The sequence below is a fragment of the Martes martes genome (assembly GCF_963455335.1).
Source record: "Martes martes genome assembly, chromosome: 3".
Lineage (NCBI taxonomy): Eukaryota > Metazoa > Chordata > Mammalia > Carnivora > Mustelidae > Martes > Martes martes.
The window spans coordinates 193,538,771-193,557,434 of NC_137890.1; the positions used below are offsets into that span (position 1 = coordinate 193,538,771).

The 18,664-nt window shown below is 36.9% G+C and overlaps 1 protein-coding gene across 4 annotated transcripts in view; it reads right to left on the reverse strand.

Moving 5' to 3' along the window:
- PMS1 (PMS1 homolog 1, mismatch repair system component) overlaps positions 1-18,664 on the reverse strand; it is an 87,841-nt gene that overhangs the window by 66,128 nt on the left and 3,049 nt on the right. For 2 of the 4 annotated variants that reach the window (XM_080798578.1, XM_080798579.1), the window contains exons 3-4: positions 15,238-15,389; positions 5,152-5,334 (exon numbers count right to left, since the gene is read on the reverse strand). In XM_080798578.1, the coding sequence (XP_080654704.1) occupies positions 5,152-5,334; positions 15,238-15,369 (315 nt within the window). In that variant the 5' untranslated portion in view covers positions 15,370-15,389. Of the gene's footprint in view, positions 1-5,151; positions 5,335-15,237; positions 15,408-18,664 lie in introns of all 4 variants that reach the window. The other 2 variants (XM_080798580.1, XM_080798581.1) reach the window with 1 other exon arrangement.

An 18,664-nucleotide genomic window follows, 5' to 3' on the forward strand; every position in this document is an offset into this window, starting at 1 on the left:
ATGAAATGTAAAACAAAAATGAACCTACAAGAAATAGTGCAGACGATCACAAGGAAAGGGAGAGAAAACTGAATGGCAGAAATCAGAGAGGGAGACAAACCATGAGAGACTCTTGATTCTTGGAAACAAACAGGATTGCGGAAGGGAGGTCTGTCAGGGGATGGGGTAACTGGGGGATGGGCATTAAGGAGGGCACACGGTATGATGAGCACTGGGTGTTATACGCCTCTGAAGAATCACTGAACACTACATCTGAAACTAATGTTGGCGGTTAATTGAAATTAAAAAAAAAGAACCACATATCATATAATGAACTTCATGGATCAGAATACTACCTAGCACAAGGTAACCACTTAAAAAAAATGTACTCTCTGCCCAAAGATTTTCAAAATAAATGAGAGCCTTTAAAACAAATATGTGATGTCTATATGTGAAATATCAGTTCTGAGTGAAGAATATTCATTAAATTTAAAAAGTGAACTTTCCTCCCCCAAAAGCACTCATTAATAACAATAATTTCTCAATAAAATTTTTTAAATCTAATTGACCTTAACAAGCATATATTAGTTTCTGTATTTCTGAAATACTATTCAGAATCCTCCCACATAAGTTCCAACTTGACTACTCCTTGATATCATCTACTGAGCTTATGGCTGCAGGCCTGAGTATATTCACTATTTTAGTACGAGGTATTTTTAAACTAATAAATATCTCTCCAATCATACTAGTAAGAAGGCAGCATGACCTATTGTGGAAAACTCAGTACTAGGAGACATGATATTGGAACTGAATTCTTGGCTTTGCCATGGACACATTATATGTCCCTAAATAGGTCACAATTTTCATATTCCATTTACTGCCCTGGGCACAGTTCTTCTAAAGTAAACTACTTAGCACAGCACCCTGTATACAACAGACAAATAGTAGCTGACTGATTATTAGACTATGTTTCGAAGTTGGAGTAAGAAAACCTGGCGTTTGGCTTCATCAGTAATATGAGACAGAACCACAGAAGATCTGCATTTTAGGGTGGCTTGCCCATAATACAGATTGAGAGGGACACTAGTGAGCAGGAAGCTCATTGTGGGTGCTCCCAAGATGATCACTTGGGATGGCAGGGCAGAAAGAGATGTGGGGCTCTGCAGTCACAAACAAGGACTTGGCTGACCCTGGAGGGTCACTTTGGCCCAGAGACAGCACGGCAGAGTTGTTCTGAATTGGAATAGAACATTTATAATCCCTCATTAGTCAGTCACTGGATGCAGGTTCCCCTGTTCAGCTGAGGTAAGGGCAATCTCCAGAGGGAGACTTAGTTTTGAGCATTCAGGTGCCAATACTAGGGAGCTAGCGGAATGAGTACTCCGTCCTGATGAGGGGGATCTGGCAGTGAACCAGGGTCCTACCAGGATCCCTTCTGAATCTAAATTTTTGATGATGCTCTAGCTTTCAGAAACAATCAAACCCAAATCATCATTATGAAATCTATGACAAAAAAATACATATTATAAGATTTCATTTACATCAAGTTCAAGAACAGGTAGAACTAATCTATATTGATAGAGGTCAGAATAGCTGTTACCTAGTGGGAGGGAGCATGAAAACACCTTCAGGGGTGCTAATCATGGTATATATCATGACCTTGAGTCCACATACGTAAAATATGCACACATATATTTATGTGTGGTTTTCCTAAAGATTTACAAGAAGAGATTACATAAAATGCTGTTAATATTTTTTAAGATAAACATTTGACTTTACAATGTGTAAACTGAATATAATTTTTAAGACATTTACAGTCTTATATTATTCTGGTAGTCTGACAATTCCTTTATTCCTCCTGTAATTCTGATAAATTATTTTAAGTATTTATACTCAAGGCATTCAAATGCCTCAAAAATAAAACAAAAGACAAAATGATAAACTTGGATATCAACTGGGCTTAAGTAGTCAAATAAAGAAACAAAATAGAGTGCCACTGGACAGAGACTTGCAAAACTGCCATTTAAAATCAGAACTACATTAAAGACTTGGATAAATCATATGGCTCATTACCATGTATTTTAAAAAGACTAAGTATAGTGCTGCCACCTAGTAGACAAAGCTGATAATAACCAACGTCAGTTCTGAAGAGTTACATACATCTTACAGAAAATACAGAAATGACTTTTTGTTTGATTATTCATTTGTAGGTTCCCCCCCTTTAGATTCCACCTCTGAATAAAAGCAGATACTGGTTTCCAATTATATGGACCGAATAAGTCATGGGACCTAAGAGGCACAGCTTATGCTCTTATGTAATCAACAATGTAACAGTGATATATCTAGACACGTTAGCTACAGTTGTAGCGAAGACAGCATAATGTATAAACTTGTCAAATCTCTATGTTGTGTAACTGAAACTAGTATGTCAACTACACTAAAATTAAAAAATTAATTTCTGAAAACCCAGAAATGCTAAATTTTACGTTATTTAACAATACTTTGCCAAAATATACCTTAAAGACTACCAAGTTCAGAGGCGCCTGGGTGGCTCAGACAGTTAAGCGTCTGCCTCTAGCTCAGGTCACGATCCCATGATCCTAGGATCAAGTCCCACATCAGGCTCCCTGCTTAACAGGGAGCCTCCTTGTCCCTCTCCCTCTGCCTGCTGCTCTGTCTACTTGTGTGCTCTCTCTCTCTGTTAGGTAAATAAAATCTTAAAAAAAAAAAAAAAAAACCTATAAAGTTTGGACAGCAGCTAAAAAAAAAATCAAATAATTATGTTCTCAAACAAAAAAAGAAATACATGATTTCTGGGACACCTGGGTGGCTCAGTTGGTTAAGCCATCGGGCCTTTAGCTCAAGTCATGATCCCAGAGTCCTGGGATTGAGCCCCATGTCAGCCTCTCTGCTCAGCAAGAACCCTGCTTCTGCCTGTCACTCTGCCTGCTTATACTTTCTCCCTCTCTTTCCCTCTCTGTCAAATAAATAAATAAAATCTTAAAAAAAAATAAATTATATGATTTCTAAAATAGCTACCAGGAGTTCAAACACTAGTATGTGCTAGTACTGGGAGTTTCAGAGGTTCCCTGGTATAAATCTGAACCCACTTAAAAAACACACTTTCTGCAAGATGCCAGGGCTGTAGGTTCCCAGATATGGTCTCTAGGGAGAAAAATGGGCAATGCCCAGTTAGCTGTACCCTCTAATTGCTCTTCCCTAAAACCTATTTGGAGACTCAGTGAACTCTAAATAAAGCAAGTGCTGGGACAGATACGAAAGCACAGAAAGCAAGGGTTATGCAAGATTTTGAATAGAGGTTTTAAGCAGAATGCACTTAAGGACAAGGCTTTTCCTACTTTAGCAATGTCTGAACATCTGGATTCTTCTTTTTATTTATTTATCTGAGAGAGAGAAAGAGCCTGTGTATGCGAGTGGGGGGCAGGGGTGAGGGGAGGGAGAGAAAATCTGAAGCAGACTCCAGACTCAGCACCAAGCCCAACAAACACTGGGATCCACATCACAACAGCGAGATTACAATCTGAGCCAAAATTAAGAGTCAGACGCTTAACCAACTGAGCCACCCACGGGCCCCTGGACGTCTGGATTCTAACACACAAGGGCCCCTAGTCTACCTCTGTAGTAGAATATCAAACTCTCCCGCTTTAAAGTCCACCTCCTTCCCCAACCACAATTTTTCTTCGTTACTTCGGCATCACCTTACAGAGTCCAAAAGACAAAAGTGAATACTGAGCAGGGGCTCTTTTCACAAAAAAATGGAGAAGACCTATACCATGCCAGCACTTTAAGGGCAGAATGAAAGAGGGAAGACCACAGTAAGCATAGAGATTATATGACTGCTGTGAGAATGGATGAAAAGTAACAGCATCTCGTGTACGTGACACTTTTCTGAAACAATAAAGTTCTATCAATTGATTGTACCTGAGCATTCTCACCCAAGTAGAGATGGCCAGCAAAGCACAAATGCAGGGATACACAGCCAGTGGACACACACAGGACACAGATACTATCACACTATAAAATACAGCCTAATACACAGAATTATATAGTATAGCACAAAAAACTAGTACAGAGCAGTGTGATCAAACACTACTAGATGAAGGTTCTAGACAGACTTTGACACAAACTAGTTATGAAATCCAATGCAGAGACAGTGAAATATAATTGGTACTATGCAAAAAAGTTGGTCAACTGAACTGAGGGGTTTACAAACACTGAAAGCACCTAACTAGGGTCAGGAGAGCAAAGTTCTGGAACCCAATCCGCCTCTGCCCAGCTAGGGTTTAGAACAAGTCAAGTGAAGGGGCACCCGGGAGGCTCAGTTGGTTAAGCCGCTGCCTTTGGCTCAGGTCATGACGCCAGGGTCCTGGGCTCGAGCCCCGCATCAGCCTCCCTGCTCCATGAGGAGCTTGCTTCTCCCTCTCCCTCTGCCTGCTGCTCCCCCTGCTTGTATTCCCTCTCTCTCTCTCTCTCTCTCTCTGTCAAATAAAAAAAAAAATCTTAAAAGATTTTATTTATTTATTTGACAGAGAGAAATCACAAATAGGCAGAGGCAGATGAGGGTGGGGGGAGGGGGGAAGCAGGTTCCCTGCTGAGTAGACAGCCTGATGCGGGCCTCGATCCCAGGACCCTGAGATCATGACCTGAGCCGAAGGTAGAGGCTTAACCCAGGGAGCCACCCAGGTGTCCCAAATCTTTAAAGAAAAAAAAGTGGAACATAATGAATAGCATGGAGGACATTAGGAGAAGGAAGGGAAAAATGAAGCGGGGGAAACTGGAAGGGGAGATGAACCATGAAACTATGGACTCCGAGAAACAAACTGACGGTTTTAGAGGGGAGCGGTGTGGGGGGATGGGTTAGCCCAGTGATGGGTATTAAGGTGGGCACGTATCACATGGATCACTGGGTGTTATAGCAAACACTGAATCATGGAATACTACATCAAAAACTAATGATGTACTGTATGGTGACTAACATAACATAATAAAAAAATGGGAAAAAAAAGGATTAAATGATAAATTTTATGTTATGTATATTCTACCACAATAAAAAAAGTCCATACTCTTTGCCAAAAAATCCGTTCATTTTCTCTTAATGCTATCACTCTGTGATTATGAAATCACTAGAGAGGTCAATATATATTACCTTACCTCAGCTACACAGCAAATTGATCCCAAGGCTTCTCCACGAAAACCATAAGTTGTCAAATTTTCAAGATCTTCATGACTATTTATTTTTGAAGTATAGTATTTCACTGCCATCACAGGTGCATCAATGGCCTTGATACCCTCACCATTGTCTCGTACCTCAATTTTATCAAATCCATAGTTCTCCTACAAAAAGAGAGTATTTTTAGTATATAAAGACAGTCAACTGTTACCCACTAGAAACAGAAAGAAACACAAGAGAAACAATTGTGTCATTTATTTTTTTATGGAACCTTAATATTAAGAAAGTAAGAGTTCAAATTCTTAACTCTATTAATTCCTAACTATGGTACAATGGGCAAGTCCCTTGTTTTCCCTGGTCTCAGATTCAACTGTGAAAAAAGAAGATCAGTCTAATCTTTAAGGCTCCCTTGAATTGTTTCAGCATCATGGATACTTGTGTTTAAATTCACACTTAAACTTGACTAAGAAAATTCTACTAAATTATATATACTTTTGCATATATAATCTCTCAAAAACAAAACAAAACAAAACAATACTATCACCATCAGCAGCTGGTTCTACCCACTAAGAGTCTAGCAATTAACATTATTCATCCTGACTTTAATACTTTCTCCCTTTAATGACTTATTGCTTTCCTATGAATTTTAAATATTTACCACATAATGACTTTCTAAAGTTCTTTTTGTAAACAGAGAACAGAAAGATGCTAATACACTAATTTGGCAATCTCTGTGAGGCCTTCATTTGAAAAATGAGGGCAAAAACCCCCAAACTCAACTCATAGTCTAGTATTCGTAGTCCAATACTAGTATGCATACACACAAAAAACAAAATCTAAATTCCTATAGAGATCTTCCTATAATTACAATGACTTTATTTAAAAATAATAACCAACAAAAACCTAAATTTATATAATTCTGTATGTGTCAGTACTTTTTAGGTCAATTAGATATGCAAGGTATTGAAGGGAAATCTTAAGATTTAGTTCCTCATCTCTCTCTCTTAATCAAAAATTAACATCCTGGAAACAGTCTGGCACCTTCGTTTTTTTTTTTTTAATTTTATTTATTTATTTCACAGATCGAGATCACAAGTAGACAGAGAGGCAGGCAGAGAGAGAGGAGGAAGCAGGCTCTCTACTGAGCAGACAGCCTGATGTGGGGCTCAATCCCAGGACCCTGAGATCATGACCTGAGCCAAAGGCAGAGGCTTTAACCCACTGAGCCACCCAGGTGCCCCTGGCAGCTTCATTTTATAGAAAAATCATTAACTACAGAAACACAAATCTTGCAATACAAATAAGAACTCCAGGCATCTGAGTAAAATAACACAAAGATCTGTTTAAATTTTTAAATTATATCAACTGTAATTAATTATGAAAATATTTCTAGTCAGGACAATTATTATGATACATAATCATAATAAAACAGGTCTTACTGTATAAAGCAAAATAATATAGTCTAAAACTCTACAAAACAGAAACTGATAAATATTAAGACACTAAAATATAAAGCCAGATAAAAATGTGTACTTTACTTTTCTAAGAGGAGTTCTGTTGGCTTTCTAACAATAGTTTTAAAAACATGTTTTTCTTTCAGAGAGCTTTAAGAATAAATGTCTGTCTGCCTAAGTAAGATTTGTAAGTGAAATCTACCAAATATAAGTATCTAATCCTACTTATTATCAATTGTATTCTAATCACACTGTACTATAGGAAATGCCTTAAAAAAAAAGTTGCCTTTCTTTGGGTTTAATGAATTTCCATGTTTATAGAGCTTACAATACAGCTGACCATGGAATGTAGGGATTAGGGGTACTGACTCCCACATCATCAAAAATCCACATATAACTTTTGACTCCTCAAAAACTAAACAGCCTACTATTTTTAAAAAATTTTAATTCCAGTGTAGTTAGCACAGTGTTATTATTTTCGGGTGTATAATATAGTGATTCAACAGTTGCATATATTACTCAATGCTCAACAAGGTAGTGTACTCTCAATCCCACTCACCCATTTCACCATCCCTACAGCCACCTCCCCCCTAGTAATCATCTGTTTTCTGTAATTAAGAGTCTGTTTCTTGGTTTGTCTTTTTTTCCTTCACTCACTTGTTTTGTCTCCAAAATTCCACATATGAATAAAATCATATGGTATTTATCTTTCCTTGATTTATTTCGCTTAACATTATACTCTCTAGCTCCACCCATGTTGCTGCAAATGGCAAGATTTCACTTTTTATGGTTGAATAATATTCCATTGCATATAAACACCACTGCTTGATCCATTCATCTATAAATGCACAGCTGGGCTGCTTCCATAATTTGGCTATTTTAAGTAATGATGCTATAAACACAGGAGTGCGTTTAGCCCTTTGAATTAGCGTTTTTGTATTCTTTGGGTACATACCCAGTACTGTGATAAGCTAATTACAGGGTAGTTTTATTTTTAACTTTTTTTGATGAACCTATATACTATTTTCCATGGTGACTGTACAGTTTGCGTTTCCACCAGCACTGCGAGAGGGTTCCTTTTTTCCACATTCTTTCCAATACCCTTTGCTTCTTATTTTTTAGATTTTGGCCATACTGACAGGTGTGAGGTGATATGTCATTACAGTTTTGATTTTCCTTTTTCTGATGATGAGTGATGTAAACATCTTTTCAGGTCTCTTTTGGCCATCTTGATATCTTCTTTGAAAAAAATGTCTGTGCATGTCCTCTGCCCATTTTTTAACTGGATTATTTGGGTCTTGTGGTGTTGAGCTGTAACAGTTCTTTATATATTTTGGATACTGTTTACTGGAAATGTCATTTGAAAAGATCTTCTCCCATATGGTACATTGTCTTTTATTGTTTCTTTTGCTTTTTTTGGTGATGTAGTCTTAATAGTAGTCAATTACTATGGTGATTTAACCCCAAAAGTTTATTCTTGCTATATTTCCCTTGTCTCAGGAGACATTATCTAGAAAAAATGTTGTTAATATTGTTACAGCCAAAGTCAAATTACGGCCTGTGTGCGCTTCTAGGATTTTATGGTTTCAGGTCTCACATTTAGGTCCTTAATCTATATAGAGTTTATTTTTGTGTATGGTGTAAGAAAGTAGTCTAGTTTCATTCTTTTCTAGTTTTCCCAACACCCATTGTTGATGAGACTGTCTTTTTCCCATTGCATGTTCTTGACCCCATTGTGGAAGATTAACTGACCATGTAATTATGGATTTACTGCTGGGTTTTCTATTCTGTTCCACTGATTCATGTGTCTATTTTTGTGCCAATATCATACTGTTTTAATTTTTATTTATTTTTTATTATTAACATATATTATTTGTTTCAGGGGTACAGGTCTGTGATTCATTAGTCTCACACAATACACAGTGCTCAGCACAACACATACCCTTCTCAATACTGCTTTCATTACTACAGCTTTGTAAGTCTGTAATTGTGATACTTTTGGTTTTGTTTTTCTTTTTCAAGATTGCTTTGTCTATTTGTGGTCTTTAGTGGTTCCATCCAAATGTTAGGATTGTTTGTTCTAGTTCTGTGAAAAATGCTATTGGTATTTTGATAGGGACTGTATTAATGTGTAAATTGCTTTGGGTACAATTTTAACAATATTCGTTCTCCCAACCAATAAGCATGGAAGGTCTTTCCATTTCTTTGTATTGTCTTCAATTTCTTTCATCAATGTTAAAAGTTTTCAGAATAGAGGTCTTTCACCTCCTTGGTTAAATTTATTCCTAAGTATTTTATTATTTTTGGTGCAGTTGTAAAAGGGATTGTTTTCTTAATTTCTTTCTACTGCTTCATTATTAGTATATGGAAATGCAACAGATTTCTGTATGTTGTTTATTGTGTGACTTCACTAAATTTATCAGTCCTAGTAATTTTTTTGTGAAGTCTTTAGAGTTTTCTACATACATTAGCTGCAAAAAGTGAAAGTTTTACTTCTTCCTTACCAATCTGGATGCCTTTTACTCCTTTTTGTTGTTCGACTGCTATGGCTTGGACTTCCTGGAAATAGGCTGAATAAAAGTGGTGGGAGTAGACATCCTTGTCTTGTTCCTTACAGTAGGGGAAAAGCTGTTTTTCACCACTGAGTGTGATGGCAGCTGTGGGTTTTTCACATATGGCCTTTATTATGTTGCGGTACGCTCCCTCTAAAATTACGTTGTTGAAGGTTCTTATCATGAATGGATGTTGTTCTTTGTCCAATGCTTTTTCTGCATCTATTAAAATAAATCATAAGATTTTTATCCTCTTCATGTATCACATTTATTGATTTCCAAGTACTGAAAAACCCTTGCAACCCAGGAATAAATCCCACTTGATCATGGTGAATGATTTTAAATGTATTATTAGATTTAGTTTACTAAGATTTTCTTGAGGATTTTTGTATCTGTGTTCATCAGAGATGGTGGTCTGTAGTTATCTTTAATTGTGGCGTCTTTATCTGGTTTTGGTATCAGGGTAATGCTGGCCTCATTGAATGAATTTGGAAGTTTTCCTTCCTCTTCCGTTTTGTCAAATAGTTTGAGAAGAAAAGGTCTTAACTCTTCTTTAAATGTTTGGTTGAATTCCCCTGTGAAGCCAGCTCATTCTTAATTTTTGTTTGTTGGGAATTTTTTGATTACTGATTAAATTTCATTGTTGATAATTAGTCTATTCAGATTTTCTCTATTTTCCTGTTTCACTTTCCATTAGTTCATATGTTTCTAAGAATTTATCCATTTCTTCTAGGTTGTCCAATTTGTTGGCATATAATTTTTCATAATATTCTGACAATCCTTTGTTTTTCTATGATGTTGGTTGTTATTTCTCCTCTTTCATTTATGACTCTTTTTTTTTTTTGATGACTCTGACTAGTGGTTTAACAATTTTGTTGATCTTTTCTGAAAACCACCTCCTACTTTCATTGATTGTTCTATTACATTTTTTTTAGTTTCTGTATCATTTATTTCTGTTCTAGTCTTTATTATTTTTGTTCTTTTTCTAGGTCCTTTATTGTAAGGTTAGGTTATTTGAGATTTTTCTTACTTCTTGAGGTAGGCCTGTATTGCTACAAACTTCCCCAGACTCACTTGTTCATCCCAAAGATTTTGAAGCATTACATTCTCATTTTCTTTTGTCTCCATATATATATATATTTATTTCTTCTCTAAGTTCTTGGTTGACCCATTCATTGTTTGGTAGCATAGTATTTTACCTCCATGTAGCTGTGCTCTTTCCAGATTGTTTCTTGTGGTTGTTACCTAGTTGCATCGCATTATGGTCAGAAAAGATGCATAGTATATGACTAATCTTTTTGAATTTGTTGAGACTTATTCTGTGGCCTAATATGTAATCTATTCTGGAGAATGTTCCATGTGTACTTGAAAAGAATGTGTATTCTGTTTTAGGATGGAATGTTCTGCATATATCTATTAAATCCATCTGGTCCAAAGTGTCATTCAAAGCCACTCTTTCCTTGTAGATTACCTGTCCATTGATATAAAGTGGGGTGTTTTAAGTCCCCTACTATTATTGTGTAACTGTTGATTTGTTCCTTTCTGCTTGTTATTAAGTTGTTTTGTGCATTTGGGTGTTCCCATATTGGGTGCATAAATATTTAAATTGTTATGTCTTCTTGTTGGATTCTTCCCTTAGGAGTTTATAGTGTCCTTAGCCTCTTGTTACTATCTTTGTTTTAAAGTCTGTTTTGTCTGGGGTGTCTGAGTGGCTCAGTTGGTTAAGCATTTGCCTTTGGCTCAGGCCATGATCTCATAGTCCTGGGATCCAGCCCCACGTCAGGGAGCAGGGAGCCTGCTTCTCCCTCTCCCTCTGCCTGTTGTTCCCCCTTTTTCTCTAATAAAAATAAAATCTTTTGAAAAAATAAAGTCTATTTTGTCCAATATAAGCATTACAACCCCAGCTTTCTCTTGACATACATTTTTATGAAAAATGTTTCTCCACTCCCCATTTTCACTCAACAGTTGTTTTTAGGTCTGAAATGAGTCTCATAGGCAGCATATGGATGGGTCTTGGTTTATTATCCATTCCATCACCCTATGTCTTTTGATTGGAACATTTAGTCCATTTACATTCAAAATAATTATTGATATGTATTTATTACCATTTTGGTACTTGTTTTATGGTTGTTTTTATAGCTCTTCTCTTATCCTTTCTTTTCTTGCTCTCTTTCAAGGTATGTTGGCTTTCTTTAATGATATACTGGGGTTCCTTTCTCACTGTTTTTTTGCATATCTACTTCTAGTTTTTGATTTGTAGTTACCATTTGGTCTGTACATAACATTTTCTGCATATAGTAATCTATATCAAGTGGATGGTGATTAAGTTTGAACCCATTCTTTACTTCTCTCCCCTAATGTTACAGATACATCATATCATATTTTATAACCTTTTGTGAAACCCTTGACTGATTTTTACAGAATACTTTTTTTTAAATTGCTTTAGTGCTTCCTACTTTTTTTGTTCCTACTTACGGTCTTTACTTTCCACTCAAAGAGTCCCCTTTAACATTTCTTGAAGTGCTGGTTTAGTGGTCATGAATTACTTTAACTTTTGTCTGGGAAACTCTTCATCTCTCCTCCTATTCTGAATGATTGCCTTGATGGATCCAGTATTCTTGGCTATCAGTCTTTTCCTTTCAGCACTTTGAATATGTCACGCCACTCTCTTCTGGCCTGCAAAGTTTCTGCTGAAAAATCCACTGATAGGCTTATGGGGGTTTCCTTTGTTTGTAAATGTCTTCTCTTCTCTTGCTGCTTTTAAGATTCTCTCTTTATCACTACTTTTTGCTATTTTATTATGTGTCTTGGTGTGTGCTTCCTTGGGTTGATTTTGTTGGGGGCCTTCTGTGCCTCCTGAATCTGGATCTCTGTTTCCTTCCTCAGATTAGGGGCATTCTCAGCTATTAGTTCTTTCTTTTTTTTTTTTTTCTAATATTTTATTTATTTATTTGACAGACAGAGATCACAAGTAGGCAAAGAGGCAGGCAGAGAGAGAGGGGAGGAAGCAAGCTCCCTGTTGAGCAGAGAGCCCGATATGGAGCTCGATCCCAGGACCCTGGGATCATGATCCCCAAGCTGAAGGCAGAGGTTTCAACCCACTGAACCACCCAGGTGCCCCACAAATAATAAATTTTCTCCCCCCTTTTCTCTCTTCTTCTTCTGGGATCCCTTGAATTCGAATGTTACTATGTTTGATGGAGTAGCTGAGTTCACTAAATCTATTCTCATTCTGTATAGTTTTTTTTTTCTCTCACCTGTTCAGTTTGATTACTTTCCATTACTTTGTGTTCCAGTTTGCTAATCTGCTCCTCTGCATCCTCTACCCTACTTTTCCATCTAGTGTATTTTTAACTTCATTTATTGGATTCTTCATCCATGGTTCTTTTTCACCTCTTTGTTAAGGATCTCAATGATGTCCTCCATTATTTTCTCAAGTCCAGTGAGTACATTTATGATCATTACTTTAAATTCTCTATCAGGCACATTACTTCTGTTTTTCTTGGGTTTCATACGGTGGTTGGCCCTGTTCTCTCATTTGGGACTTATATCTTCTGTCTCCTCATTGTGTCTAATTCTCTGTGTCTGTTTCTGTGTATTAGGTATGTCATCTCTATTTCCTGCTGTTAAAAGTAATGGCCTTGTGAAGAAGTCCTATCGTGTCCTGTAGTATAGTGTCCCCTGTTCACCAGAACCCGACACTTCAGGGGGTGCCCTGCTGTTGTGTCCTGGCCACTTTTTCCTTTGCTGCAGCACTCTGCAGAGACTCTCTTTTTCTACTGTGGGGAGTGTTTTGTCCCCAGCTGAGGTCAGGTGTGCAGTTTAAACAAAATGAGTACTGGTCTCAGCAAAATGAGACCTGCTGCCACTGTGGGACTAGGTACTGCAAAGTGCATGGGTTGGGAGATGCAGTGTTAGGAAGGTCTGCACAGGTCTTCTAGGGGACTTGAAATGTGGGGACTGAGGCATATGTAACCAGGAAGGGTGGATCTGCTCAAGTGTGGTGTTGGGGGGGTGAGGAGAGCTTGGTGCAAGCACGTTAGGTAGTGTCAGTGCTACGGTGGTTCTCACAGGTGGCCATGTGTTTACTATGCTGGGGGAGGGGGCATGGGAGAGAAATGGTGTCTGCCCACTCCCTTGTTTCTAAAGAGTCCCTCAGTGACCCCTGACCTCTGGGACATGCTCTGAAATGAGTAAACCACTATCCCACCCATTTTCAAACTGCTGCTTCTAAGCTGTAACTCCGAGGGCTGTTTGTTGTGCTCTCTTTAAGTGCAGGGATTCAGCTTCCTCTTGCTCTCCAGGCTCTCCCAGAATGGAGCCTCCTCATTTTAAAAAATGCGGGCTTTAAGACCTGCTCGTTTTAAGAATTCATGAAATTGAGCCCCTCTGGCTTCCAAAGCCAAATAGAGGGATTCATCTTCCCCGTGCAGGTTCCCTAGTGTGACATAGCTTCTCTCCCCTTTCCATGCCTGCTGCTTTCCCCCCTCCATGGAACACCATGGTCTGTTTCACTCCCCATTGCATCTCTGCCCTTCTTACTCTCTTCGATGTGGCCTCTTCTCTAACTTTAGTTATGGAGTTCATTCTGTCAGACTTCAGGTCTTTTCTGGGTTATTTACACTGATGTGAGTGTTATCTAGTTGTATCTCTGGGATGAGGTGAGCTTAGGATTCTCTTAGTCCACCATCTTCCAAGCCTCCTCTTTATAGCCAACTATTGACTAGAAGCCTTACCAATAACACAAAAAGTCAAATAACACATTATTGTGTATGTTATATGTATTATATATATTCTTACAATAAATTTTAAAAAAGAAAATGTTATTAAGAAAATCCTAAGGAATAGAAAATACGTTTACAGCACTATACTGATAAAAAAAAAAAAAATCCACGTCAAAAATTCATGCAGTTCAAACCTGTGCTATTCAAGGGCCAAATGTATATTATTCACAACAAATACAGGTTTGGTATGGTATAGAATAGCAGTTCTCAGCATCAACAAAAACTTGCTGCAAATGTAAATTCTTGGGCCCCACATAAAATCTGAAATTCTAGAGCCCAGTAACTGTTTTAATAAACTCTCTAAAGTATTCTGATGTACCCAAATATTATTAGAACCACTAGCACAGAGCAAAGATCTTGAGTGAGTTTTAGAAACACAAAGATCTGAACTGAAATCTCAGATTCACTACTTACCAATTACAGGACTTTGGGCAAGTTCTCAGAACCTTCATTATTGTTTAAAAAAAAAAAGGTATAGTAGTAGATAAATCCCAGGGTTTTTATAAGGAGCAACTGCAACTACATATATATCCATATACATGCATTCTATATATAAGCTATCTCTATGGATATATATAGAAAAAGTAAGTCTCTTTACTACAAACATTTTTATCGCTATTATTTCTAATGTTGTAATACTAAATGTAAATATATGATAATTAAAGAGCACAAAAAATGTATTCCTATATTTACTCAAACAATTTATTCACCATTTATTTACCACGTACTGGCCACATATGGAGGACACAAAAATGAAGAAAACATAGACCTCACCTCTACAAACTAGTTTATAATAATGGAGGTAGATATGCCCAACTAATTTTAACAAACCATAAAAAGTGTCATAAGTCATATTAACTCAAACAATTTAATATATAGCATTTAAGATCTTTAAATATAAAAACTATGACACAATAAGGGCTTTAGTTTTGAAATCAGATTAGGTGGAAAAGATAAAATGCAGATGAGTATAAAATAAATAAATGTGAAAAACCAACAATAATTAGTAGAAAATATGGACAAATTAGATTCACATTTTAGGTGATGGAGTCCTAAAGAATAAGTTTTCTTTTAGAATTTACTTTAGTGTTATTGCAGTGTCGATTTAAATTAAAGTTTATTTTTAAGAATTTCCTCTTAAACAAGACAAAAAAATGCAACATCCTCAAAATAATTTATTAGTACAAAAAAAGAAGAGAAAGGTAATCACTGTAAGGAGAAATCATCTGCCCAGCCCTTCTTTTCTTTAAAGTATTTGGTTTCTCAGGGACACTCACCAGTTTAACATCTATGCTTGTGGCACCTGCATCCAAGGAATTTTCAATGAGCTCTTTTACCACACTGACCACTGAAGTGATTATTTGAGAACTTGAAAGGAGGCGCACTGTTGCTGCAGGCAACTGTTTCATTCTAGCTTTTAGTAGAGTAGCTAAAGATAAAATGCAAGCTGTAAACAAAAATTGTTAAACATTTCTAACTAACAGAGCTGATAGCAACAACAATAATTAATCGTAGCTCACATTTACTGAACTTCCCACTATGCCAGGTTCTATTGTAAGCCCACACAGTATGAAATACTTTATTTATTACACTATTTTTAAAAATAGGTGGCATTATCACCTCCATTTTATAAGACTGGGACACAGAGAGGTTGTGGTAAATCCATACTATGGTAGTAATTAAAGAACAGTAAGAAAAATTGTGCTATAATGAGTGTAATATATGATCTACCAGGGTAGGAATGACCAGGTGGTACTGTCCCCTTGGGATGTGGATGTTAGTCATAAGCCTTAATGGCAATCTCAAAAAATCATTAGTCATCTATATGTTTTGATGAATTATAATGTCTTTTTCAAATATTAAGTTTTATTGGAGTTAGGCTGTTAATCTAGTCAGATATCAGACACATCAGACAGCTCTATCTTCTATACTACTGTGTCTAAATCATCATTCTAATCATGTGGCTCCCCAAGATACAGTTCAAATCTCTGTGCTGGCATTCAAAGTCCTTTAAATGCATTCCAAACTTATCTCCAAAAATCTCTCTGCCACTGTTTTAGTGGGGGAAAAAAAAAATCCTTTGTTTAAAACCCTTTCAAACAAAGAACAACAACAACAACAAAAACCTCATATGAACCCCACATGTAAACATGCAGGGAGCAGTGTTTACTTTTGCCTGAATTCTTAATTTCAGAAAAGATTTCAGAAAAATAAAAACACTAGGTTGACAACATGAAATTCCTCTGTAGATTCAAGACAAAAAAATGGGGAAAAGGGGAACCCTAGGTACTTCTTTAACTTACCATGACTCACATGTTCACATGTTTTGATCTTACGGAATCTAAATCCGAACAAAACAGCAATGCCAAAGATAAACAAAATAAAAAGATACCCATTTAGGATTCTTTCTCAGGCAAATTAAAACACAGAAGAGCAGAACCATATAAAAAATAGATAAGAAATGGGAGTACAGCCACTATAATAATTACAGAGGAATGCATTTCTGGGAAGAGATCAACACACTGAGTTTGGAATGATATTAACTGGTGACAGTTAATAAATATATATTATTATATAATATATATTATATACATTTATTATAATTTATATATATTTATTATTATATAATATATAAATTATATTATTATGTATAAAATATATTTTGCTTTGTACGAGGCAAACCTGATCAGCACAGTAGAAAAACATACCACGCTGGAGTCTAAAAAAAGAGGTTTAGAGGTTCACCTTTAACACATGTAAACTGGGGGCACCTGGGTGGCTCAGTGGGTTAGGCCTCTGCCTTTGGCTCGGCTCATGATCTCAGGGTCCGGGGATCAAGCCCCACATCAGGCTCTCTGCTCAGCAAGGAGCCTGCCTCCTCATCTCTCTCTCTGCCTGCCTCTCTGCCTACTTGTGATCTCTGTCTGTCAAATAAATAAACAAAATCCTAAAAAAACAAACAAACAAACACGTAAACTGAAGCAAATCCCTCCCTCTGAAAAATCAATTCATTACCTTCATAAGCGGAGATAGGGCTTTGTAGTTTGTTGTGAGGATCTAATAAGCAAACACATATAAAATACTCTTAGGGGTGCCTGGGTGGCTCAGTTGGTTAAGCGTCAGCCTTCGGCTCAGGTCACGATCCCAGGGTCCTGGAATTAAGCCCCACGTCTGGCTCTCTGCTCAGTGGGAAGCCTATTCCTCCCTCTCCCTGCTACTCCCCCTGCTTGTGTGCTCACTCTCCCTCTCTCTCTCTATGTCAAAGAAATAAGTGAAATCTTTTAAGGAAAAAAAAGATTAAAAAATAATCTAAAATTAAAATAAAATGTTCTGTAAATGATAAGGCTATATAAAACGTACAATATTGTGATCCAATATCGTTATGGAAAGAAATGTTGGAAGTTTTTAATACTTAGCAATTAACTTCTAATTAAGCTATATATTTGATTTAGTTTTAGGGTACAGTTTAAGGGAGAGTAGCTGTAAACAACTACCTTTCAATGGCTTTTTGTGGATCTCAAGTGCTGGGAGGCTTTTCTAGTCTGGAAAAATGTAGACAGGTAGGTTGCTTTACCATTCTACCATTCACACAAATGAGTGCTATCACAAGCAAAAGGCACCCTCTGCATGCTACCCCAGGTTCAGACTGCAAACAGGACTAAAGATCTAAGCTGCCTTGTCCAACATGGTAGCCACTAGACAAATGTGACTGCTGAGCACTTGAAAAGTGGCAACTCCAAATTAAGATGTTCTAATACACTCTGGGTTTCAAACTTAATATGAAAAAATATATATAAACTTGCACTAATTTCTTACACTGACTACAAAAGGAAATGATTTTCTGAATATATCAGCTTACCTCAATATATTAGCTTCGTTTTTTTACTTGTTTTAATGTGACTACGAGAAAATCTAAAATTATATATATGTGGTATACATTATAGTTTTATTCAACAGTGCTGTACAGAGCAGTGGTTAACAAAGCAGGCTCTGAAATCACATCACTTGCATTATATGCTAGCTCTTATGCTAATAGTTACATAATGCTAATAATTAAAGTCTAAAACTCAATCATCTAATCTATAAAAATGAATAATAATATCATACAATTGTGGTGAGGAGTAAATAAGATAATGAATGTAACTTTTTACAGTGTTTGGCATACACATGTTAAAGAGCCTGGGATACATGGGCTACACTGAGTTCCTCTAAACTCTTAAGAGAATAGGTTTCCTACCCCCTTCTAATCCCTACTCCCACAAAGTTTACATGGCCTGCAATTAGATAAGGGTTGAGTTGAAGAGGTCTTCTACCTTAGTTTGAGAATGCCAAGGATCTAAGAAAACACTGATCAAACTTTGGATATAAGTCTAGCATTGCCTCATCTTTTACTCTTCCTGAGCAAGCTCCTTATTAACTTCAGCATTTTTGCCTCATTCTCTACAATCTGTCTTTCAAAATCTATTTTTACCCCAAGTCCCTAATTCCATCCCAATACTGACATCAAGGCAGACCATAATGTGAAGTCTATCTTCACACACATCTTACCTCCTCCACCCCAGTGTCCTCTGGTTTCTTAAAATGTTTACACCTCTGCCCACACCCGTCTTCCCTAACTCCCAGGTCTCTGTCTCTTCTCCTAAGAACCTCCACCTAATTTCTTTAACCAGTCTGCCCTTAGGCATCTTGACCTTCAATGCAAAA